This window comes from Aegilops tauschii, chromosome 4 (genome assembly GCF_002575655.3).
Source record: "Aegilops tauschii subsp. strangulata cultivar AL8/78 chromosome 4, Aet v6.0, whole genome shotgun sequence".
In the NCBI taxonomy this organism is placed as follows: Eukaryota; Viridiplantae; Streptophyta; class Magnoliopsida; order Poales; family Poaceae; genus Aegilops; species Aegilops tauschii.
The window spans coordinates 6949338-6959839 of record NC_053038.3 but is presented as its reverse complement, the minus strand read 5'-3'; the positions used below and the strand labels follow the sequence as shown (position 1 = coordinate 6959839).

Sequence of the window (10502 nt, the reverse complement as noted above, 5' to 3'; positions counted from 1 at the left end):
TGGTTCTCCTCGTTGGGCTGGACATGATATCTACCTTTTGCATTTCTATCGAAAAAATGAGACCAACTAACCAACGGTTACCTCTCAAATATTTGATCCTCAAATATCGAGGCATATAGTCTTGCAATAGCTTCTAGGAGGAGTTGGCTGCCATTTTTGGTTAGGACAATCTGATGATCTTGACTTCGTCCCTGTAATTGTGACGTCTGAATAAAGAGGTTCACATGTTTGCCCATTGGGGGCACCCCCAAGTATGCGTGGGTGCTTCATCTGAATTTCATTCTTTTAAGCATTTTCAGAATTTTGATGGGCTTATTTTTTCTGGCTTATCGGGTTTTGTCTGGTTTTTCCTTGCTTTCGAAGATTATTTTTCAAAGCATAGCTGTGCTTTTTGAAAAGGGAAAAAAATTATGCTTTCACGAGGAGCCCAGATTTGCTTGCGCGAGCTTGGAAAAATTGTGCTTTCATAAAAAACACAAATTTGCTTATCGTGGAAATACTGATTTGCTTCCCGGTGCTTCTTAGTAAAAAAAAAAATATGCTTTCGCGAGAAGAATAGATCTGCTTTTCATGTAAGCACAGAAAAAAATTGTGCTTCCACGAGAAGCATAGATTTGCTTCTCGGGGAACCACATATTTGCTTCCGCCAGAAGCACAACTGTGCCTCTCGAAAAGAAAAAAAATGTGAAAAACCGCAACTATGCTTCTAGGCTCTGTTTTTTTTCTTCCTTTTTTTGGTATTTGTTCTTTTTCTTGCCATTTTTTCGGTTTTCCTTTTTTGGAACTTTTTCGGCATTCATTGTTTTTTACTTTTTTGTGAAAAAAAGTTCGTTAAAGCCTATTAATATGGGATCTAGTTTCGAAGATCTTGACATGAGAAATCTAACGGTGAAACACTTTGGGATTTGGACACACAGTTTAAGAGGTAAAACGTTTTGAATAAACGCATCTATGAAAAAAAAGGGGAAATCCAGATTGCGACAAATGGGGAACATGCAATGCGTCGCTTTTCAGCCTCCGAGAAGGCGGGGAATGACCTTTGCAAGGGGTGACCCTTAACTAATGATTTCGGAAAAAGAAATAGAGGTTCAAGTTTTTTATTTGAAAAGTGAAAATTCCAAGCCTGCCCCGCCCCGAACACATGTATTTTTCTGGGTATAAAAACTATATTATACATATTTTTAGGGAAATAAAAACTATATTATACATATGTTTTGTATAAAATAGGTATTTTTTATGCCGGGCTTTGGGGAGAAGAGCTGAGCCCAGACCGGATATCGGGCTATCAGGCCGGTGGGCTGTCCATGAGAAGTAGTGAAGGGTCTGCAAAGATTGAGCATAATTTCACAATTCTACTCAAAAAAAGAGAGAGCATAATTTCATAATCAAGTCTAAATTTAGCACTAACTTCGTTGAAAACATCGGTGTGCATAGTATACAGAGTTGATCTTCTGGGTCCGCCACCATCTAGCTAGTAGGAGCTGCCCGCCGGCTCTCCTTCACCTGACGGCCTCCTACTGGCAGGCAATCCGAGTCATGGATCATCATCGGCTCTGTCCGCCTTCAACGTGCACGTTGCTCTCATTCTGCTCCTGTTCCTGGTCCGGGCACGCATCCTCCTCGGCGCGAGCGCCGTGAACCGCGGGCGGGCGAGATTATCCCCAGCTAGTACATCTGATCCGCGCTAGCCCACGATGCTCCCTGATCACCCCGCCCCACCCCGTCCATTTGCGCGCGCAATCGAGTGCGATGGCAACCGCGCGCGCGCATTCCTTCGGTGCTCCCACAATGATTTACTCCTCTTCCTTTTTTTGTCTCTCTTCGGTGGATTCGGGCATCCACATGATGCCGTCATGAATTCAAGTTGCGGGCTGCGGATCATTGCTCGATACGGATTCCATTGTCGTGGGATCGATCGATGGAGGCCGGGTTGAGGTGGCGTGGCCACGCGGGCGGGGCCTGGCCGGCGTGCACGCAAGGTGCTCGATGGTATGCGCACAGGCACAGGTCACAGGTGCGCGTTCCTTGATATCAGTTCTTTAAAACTTTTTAGCGGGCCGTGTTCCCTGCCATGCCGGGCTGTCCCTTTCTCTCTCTCGTACGTGTGTGTGTGTGTGAGCTCGTGGACGGGCATTGATGAACCACTGTCACAGTTTATGCCCACGGGCCACGGCAGCTTCAGAATATGTAGGCATCCCTGAAACTTGGTGTGCACAGACTGCAGTTTTTGCACCATTTTCAGAGGAAATAGAACCGTGAGCCCATGACTGAACAATATTGGTGATAAACTGATAGGTTGTAAAGTCCCATTTGTATATCTTATAAACAGTACATTATGCGTCGCACATAAGCAAATATTTTAGTAACAGTTCTACAACTTTTGACCCTGGAATCTTTGGCCAAAGATAGAGTAAAATAACGTTCCATCCCATGTGCTAGAACCCAAAGAGTAGTCCACAATAAGCTGTCTAGTCTTATGCACTGTCCGATGTTCGTAGAACTTGGTCATGAATAGAAGTGATAGCATCATCACAACTCCACTTAAGCAGTGTTTCACTCTATAGCTATGGCACTGTCTCAGATTTCTTCCTAAGCAACTGTAAAGATGGGCTTTGCAATACATAGATACACCCTAATGGTCTGTCCTTGTCTTCAGGACTGTTGAACTGATAGTGTCCTCAACCTGTTCCTGATTAGACCACACACTCATATGAGAAATCACAATACTTCTACAATCTTGATATCAAACTGCACATGCTGTGGTCAGCAGCTATCAGTATAATGTGAACATTGGAAAGGGGGAAAAAAAGGAGTTCCAAATGCCATCACTTTAGCTATCACTATAATCTTGATCACAGTCAGTATAGTGGTGCAACAGCAGCCACCAGCTTTAGGTAACACCGGTACATAGATAAATAGATTGCCTTGATTCTTGGTGCGGCGTCTCCATCGCAAATCACGTCAGACACAGCGAGTAGTGTGAACAATGTTGCTTGCACATGCATGCTAACCTCCTCCTTGTCTTTGTTAGGTTGCAACAAGAAACCAATTAGCACATCTATCTAAGTAGTAGTAGTATATGTTGGCAACTCATGATTGCTTCGTTCTTAAAACGAACAAAAAGAACACAGTCTCATTTCAAAGCCAAGCACTATTAGCATCTATTTCGTAGAAATTTATGACTTTCTGTACATTCCAAGTTCTTTCCACAATAAGAACATACGCCAAAAATGACAAAAGAAACAGGAGATTTGAGCCTGAGAAAAAAGCACTAGATGGTCTACAAGCCATAGAATGGTAACGGTGTACTCCTCAATTAATATAGCGACACGGGCGAATCATCTCCGACCTGCGCAGTGCCGTACTTGTTGGAGGAGGAGGAGCCCGGCGGCTTGGACAAGTCACCGGACCGCCTCCGGAGCATCTGGCGCATGCCGTCGGCGACCCGGACGGCGGGGTTGGACTTGAACTTCTTGCAGAAGGCCATGTGCGCCCGCACGGCCTCCTCGACGCCCGGGTGAGCCTGCTTCTTCCTGCCGGCCTCGTCCCTGACGGCCTCGCAGCACAGCCCGCACAGCCACTGGCCGTAGAAGCCGGCTCTCACGCTCGCAATGTAGTCCGGGGTGCAGTCCTCCCTCAGGCCACAGCACTCACACTTGACCGACTCTATCTCCATTGCTGCTGGCTATGGCTATTGCTATTGCTCTGTGCTGTGCTGTGCTGGCCTTGGTTGGCTTCTTGGGAGGCTATTTGTAGGGGAGGAGGTTATTACGGTTGTGAGGGCAGGGGATGGGATGGGGTGTATTTATGATTGGAAGGCGTTGCTGCATGTTCTGAGGCGAGAGATTTGAGACAGAGTTAGTTGGGTGTGAGCCTGCCTCGTTTGCTGGCCTTTTTCCTGGCATTTAAAAACTCTGGCATCAGTTGGTGGCTGGAAAGTGTTGCTGTTGCTGTGGGAATTTGGGGGGCCTCTCCCCTTCCACACAAAATGCAACCTTTGTCCCTTGCTGATCAATCCACCGGTGCCACCGAGTATACATATTTTTCAGGAGTTGGTTCTTTGTCAAGTTTCAGTTTTCTCCAGTTTTTCCCTGTAGGTATGGATTTCTACAAATGTTTGAGCCAGGCAGTGCTGTTTCCGGTGACATGAGCCAGCCAGCTGCCAGAGGGAGGACATCTCACCCTGCTACCAGATTAGGTTTTATGCACCAGCACAAGTTACTCCATAAACTCAAAGTGCCGTAGGATTGCATAATTTAACCTGGATGTTCTTGTCAATCAATACTGTCCATGCTTGCTCGTCCTTTATAAGTGGCAGTTGGTTCCTGAGATACTCTGAATTGCATAATTGTGAGTTCGCATATCGTTCGAGGATGTACACTTACTCCATCCACTAGCCTTTCTAACATGGCTTGGTAAAAACAAAATTAAACAAAAAAATTACCATACAGATTCCAGCAGCCACCTGTGATTAAGATTTAGAGGTGGAGGGCATACACGGTAGTACCAATTTTGTAGATTTTGTTTATATTTTGAAAAGGTCTAGGTATAGCTTTAGTCGGTTGACACCTCTTTTCATGAAGGATGGCAAATGGATTCCACGATTTACACTGGCCCATGGAATCTTTGCTGGTGGTGAATCATTTTTCAGATGAAATTGAATTGGTTATTGCATTTATTATGGAATCATGATTTACTTTGTAGAGCATACTAACTATTATTGCTTCAACTGTTCATGTTGGTACCACCGAAGTTTGCGTTCTAAGCAACAGATATCCAAAATAAAGTCTTAGATAACTAAAAGTATTAAGTGAAGGCTCCATAGAAGATTTTCTTACTGGAAGGTGATGGCTGGACCCTTGTTCCTAGCTGGCACAGTGCAAAATTCAGTCCACCGATGCTTTACTTATTTCTTTAAATGCTAACTGACGTTCATTATTTGTTATTTGTTTCCTCCAAAAGAAATGTCACCTTTTGTTTCTTATTACAAGATTCCATGTCGCAACTAGGATGGACCATCCAGTTTCTTGTACTATATATGTTGTACCGTAGCAGTAGTGGAACTCTAATGTCTTGGCAGTACTCTGAGATATTTCTTGATTTTGGTACCCGAGCATGTCCATAAAAATTCGGCAAAGGTATGAAAAAACATCATGTTTTATTTTTTGCGGGAAAGAAGAACATCATAGCTTTGTGCTTTGGTCTACTAAAGATCAAAACCACATTTTGTGAAACTGACTTTCTTTAAGAAGGCATTAAACTGAAATTATCTAAAAAAACTAAGATCTGGAGCTGAAACTATTTTGTAAGAAAACATAAGAAACTGGAATTTAATGAATGAAATGCAATTTTCTAGACCTGCATGAATTGAATGGATTGCATAATACTGCATCGGAACTTGATCAGCCCCTCGAATTCATTTGCAACTTGTACTGCCTTTTGGTTTTGAACTTTTGATGTCATTTTATACTGCTTTACATCCTGACCGTTAATCTCTCGAAATGGAGAAGTTTAACTTATTGTTCACATGTCAACATTCCATGTTAATGGGCTTGTGTTGTTGTTAGCTGGAAGAGTCTTTGTCTACTGCCATACTGTCTATCCTTTTCTTATCAGCTAAACAGCTTATTGACTAAACACAAGTACGTGTCTGATCTTCACAGGAGCACTTCCTGAATGTTTGATTAAGCGCATGGTCTATTCCGACACTCCTTGTCTTTCGCTATTTCCGAAATGTAACCACATTTTGGTTAGTGCACATACTCCGTTAGCTAGGAAGCTATACCGACCGTCTGTCTTTGTCTTCCATTTAAATGCTTCTATAAGCACATGGTTCTTTTTCCTTCCGCACTTTGGTTGACAACTGGAATTTAGGTCTGCATTTTCATTATATTTGCCATGGGGAAGGCTTATCTTGTACAGTATGTAATGATTTCGCTCCCCGAGAGGAGTTATACAAGTAGTTCGACGTCAATTTTGATTTGGGGTGTCATAAATTTCCTAGTCCATTTCATTGCCATAATGCTATTCAGGCCCATACACGTGATGCTACTCGATTGCACATCATCTTCTATGGAAGAGTCATTGTTCTTCTGATAGGGATAGGGTACGAGCGTAATTGCATGGAGAGTGTTGAGTGGAACGCAAGTTATTGATGTTTGCATGTTCGTTTCCAAGAAGATTACACAAGTACCTAGAGACAGGGAGATCAATCCATACCTACTAGTCGTAGAGAAATTTGGCTACGGGTATAAACTTGATGACAGTTCTATTTATTTGGATTTCACTACAAATCGAACGTCAGATTTTTTAGCGTGGCAAATCAAATGTTTTTTATGGCAAATTTAGTTGTCGCGAGGATGACAATTTTCCTTATCAAGCGTGAAAAATATTCGATTTGCCATGGTTAAAAAATCTGACGACGGATTTTTAACATTGCCGTTTTATTTTCCCTCAACTTGAAGATCCTACATGTTTTCTTGTTTAGTTTAACAATTCTAGGTTAGTAAAATAGGGCATTTGTGCTAGTACAGTATCCATTATAACCCACTGTATGATGTATTGGTAAGACATGTTGTTTTACTAAGTAATGATGATGATTACTGATGTTGCAGTTTAATATAGATAAAGGTGAAATGTTTGGCACCTGCTAGGCACGTTTGATGTACAGTAGTTTTTGAAGTTTTAGCCAGAGGTTGAACAAAATTGTGATAAGATGCTTCAAACTATCGGTAGCACACACATGGTGCTGCTGTTTGAAGGGAGCATTTGTTTGGTGCTGAATGTTGTTCTATTTTTTCTTTTCATGAGCTTCTTCTGTTTCTAAATTCTAATAACAGAAGGTAAAAATCCAAAAAAAAATCAAAGAGAATTATTAGCCAATAAGTGAGGCTAAAAATGTTTTAAAATGTTAAGGGCCTTGCATAACAAGGTCAAAAGCCCATACTAGATGGCTACTATTATTATTTTTTGCCTAAGTTCACTCTAATCGTCAATCAGAAACCGAAGGATAGAAGCCATGTTGGAAATGCAGTACTAGGTCAGTGGTTGAAAGGTTCTCACAGAGTAATTAACAAAGGGAAATATCAGTGATAGTTTAATAACTCGTGGGCAGTCCTACTAGTACTATATTAGCATAATCACTTGATCAAACTAATAACTGTTGGGTTATCCGGACAATTAATTGGATGCCTGTCCAACGCGCTCCGGTCAATGTTGCCACTCCAACATCCTTTTCCGTTGGCCCAAGGAATGGGGCGAGTGGCATGGCAAAGATATTAGTACAGTGACACTCTTGACAGTGAAGCAGGCCACGGCTATTGGTGTGGTGGCTGCGTTTCAGATTCACCCAGTGCCACACGGCTATTGGAGGAGCACTGTTATCTTCTTTTCACGGCCAAAAAACAGAGTGGGTGATGAAAACAGAGTGGGAGCCCATGCCTTGTTTGGTCTGCATCTCGAGACGAGCCATGCATGCATGCATGGCAACATGGCCCCGCCACCGACGGTAGATAGGCTGCTGATGAGATGAACTGAGGCCATGCATGTGGGTGATGTGTTGGAACTTGGAACAACTTGTCCGTCCGTCCTATCCTGCGCAGCCAGCGCCTCCATGTGGAACGCAGTGGCTATACGTACGTACGTGCACGCTCTCGATCGCAGGCCAAGCCCGCCAGGGACAAAGAAGGCATCGGCAACCATGTGATGAACTGATGACTCTGAGCCAACCAAGTCCAAGAGCTAGCTACGGATGATACCTTTTTCTTTTATATATGTCATGAGATACGTGATGAAATTTACTGCCTCATCGTCTTCATTCATGGACGCTGCCCCTCTCCTCTTTTGTGGTATGATGCTATTACTGTATACTGTGTTTGCAGGTCACAAGATCTTCCTCACGAAAGTGTTGCCCCAAGTCGGTCGTGAACGCAGCTCACATGATAACGCTGAATCTTATCCCCACGCTGCATATTTATGGAGAGGCGTCGTCCGGCTTGGCCGGGGGAGTTGTGAGGTCTTCAAGCCTGCTGGTTTTCAGGCAACTGCACTTCAGTTGCAGAAAAGGTTCCCAGAATGTTCTCTGCAATTTTCTTTTTAAATAGCACTACACTGATCTTATTACGCCGCACACCCACCCCGAGCCGGTACCGCAATCGCGTCAACATCCATGCCACATGGCTAGCTGCTGGATTCATTATGTCACATCAGGGGCTTAGCCAGCATGATTAATTTGACTTCGGTCTCGTCGTAATCAGCATACTAATTAGACTGGAACCGCACCGCAGAACATGCTCTCTGCCTGCCCTGCACTGCACACCCGCCGTCTCATCTCATCCGAGATAAGTTTCTTATGATCAGATCCCCCGTGTCTTTGTCTGTCTTGCTATCAGCTTTCTAGCTATTTGTTTTGTTGGTTCGGCTTAGCCGTATCCATCCTTCCATAGCTCCACGCACATGCCAATGATCGCGCACATGGGGGGTTGCTAAGGGGGAAGGTACCCACAATCAAGCAGATGATTGTGCTATCTAGTCCCGATATACTAGATATCTTGGTTCGGTACTGGCCGGGTAGAGTATGTTTTGGACCCTTAGGCATCTCCAACCTTTTCCCATATATCTTGGGCCAACCCTACGCGTCGACCGGCTGGTGTTCTGAAAACATGCACTGTGTCGCGAGCCATTGGATCCATTGCGGGAGAGCCGCCCGATCCGGTTGACGAGGTTTGCAACATGGGTCATGTTGCGCTCCGTCCGATACAATTGACGAGGTTTGCAACATGGGTTATGTTGCGCCCCGTCCGATACAACCGACGAGGTTTGAAACATGGGTCATGCTGCGGTCGAGGTTTTGCAACATGAGTCATACTGCGCTCGGAGATTTGCACGACGAGTAGTTTGCAACACGAGCCATGTTTTGATTGGGGAGGTTTGCAAAATGGCCGAAGTTGTGGTTTGTCGCCGACGACGATTCGTCCTGCACATCATCGATTCGTCCCGTAGAGGCTGCAACACGGCCGACGTTGCGGTTGCCGGTGTCGCGGACCGCCGTTGCGCATCATTGCGGCACCGACATCATCGTTGTTCACCTTCTTGTACGTGGTTGAGGAGGTAGGGATGACGTCGGCCCTCCCCCACGACTACCAACTTCTGGCTCGCGAGGAGGCGGGACAACGGCCAGGGGAGGGACACAATGTCATCGCGCGTCCGTGGGAGGTCGTTGTGCTGCTCGAGGGAGCTTGCCGATGAGGCCATGGTCCTTCCATCCGAGTGCTATGGAGGCATTCGTTTTCCCAAAAATTGGAGATATAGAGGATGGCGGACGACTTGGGGTGCTCCAGAGTAGTAAAGGGAGGGTGGGGTGAGATGGGAAAAGGTAGTGAACGAAAGAGTCAACAGGAATTAAACATGTCATTCTGGCATGATGCTAGGATAAGGGCATCTCCAACGGCAACCCGCAAATTTCCTCTCGCATCCGTCCGCGAACCAGAGGGATGGGGCTCAGTCCGCGGACGCGGATGCGGGTCCAACCATATCATGTATATGTCCGCCAGTAAATTCAAATTCAAATGTACTCTGATCCACACAACGCGTTGGATCACACCCGCGCCGGATCGCATCCCTGATCACAACCAAAAAGAGGCAAATATCCTTAGTTTTACATGTCTGAAACCAAAAGAACACCAGTCCGGCACTCCATGCATTTCTGCCCTGCCGGACCGGCAATCCCAGCGAGTTGCTCCCCGATCAAGGAGGTGTCATCGCCGCCATGTAGGCACCCTCCGCACCTGCGTCCGCCCCCGACTCCGTCGTGTCCTCATCATCCATCGCCGCCAACTGATCTTTCTGCCACTGCAACATCTGGTAGCGGATGGATTGCACGATGATCTTGTGTCGGCATCCAAAGAGTCGATATTCAAAGTTAACATCTTGGCGTCCTCCGCATTAGCAGCGATCTTCACCCTCTTTTCCTCGAGCGCGGCCTTCCTCTCCTCGATCATGGTCCTCCTCTCTTCAAGCTTGATCTTCTTGTTTGTCGCCTCCATCAACGGTCTAAACCTCTCTGCCTTCCTCTCCTTGATTTTCGAGTGCTTCACGCATGCCTCTGAAGGAAATATGCCCTAAAGGCAATAATAAAGTTATTATTTATTTCCTCTCATATCATGATAAACGTTTATTATTCATGCTAGAATTGTATTAACTGGAAACATAATGCATGTGTGAATACATAGACAAACATAGTGTCACTAGTATGCCTCTACTTGACTAGCTCGTTGATCAAAGATGGTTGAGTTTCCTACCCATAGACATGAGTTGTCATTTGATTAACGGGATCACATCATTAGATGAGGTTTTATATCCCAGCAACTGAAGGGGACAATCTTGCGGTGTTTTATATCCCAGCAACAGAAGGGGACAAGACACGTATTTGTATTGTCGCCATTAGATGAGGTTTATTCATATTGATTGGATTTACTTTCTCTACATCATGTCATCTTACTTAA

The 10502-nt window shown here is 44.9% G+C and overlaps 1 protein-coding gene across 1 annotated transcript; it reads right to left on the bottom strand.

Annotated features, from left to right (window-relative positions):
- Positions 1 to 3136: 3136 nt before the first annotated feature.
- Positions 3137 to 3871, bottom strand: LOC109776018 (uncharacterized). Its single transcript, XM_020334710.4, has one exon. It carries the CDS (start codon positions 3674 to 3676, stop codon positions 3317 to 3319), a length of 360 nt encoding a protein of 119 aa, XP_020190299.1. The 5' UTR covers positions 3677 to 3871; the 3' UTR covers positions 3137 to 3316.
- Positions 3872 to 10502: the final 6631 nt, after the last annotated feature.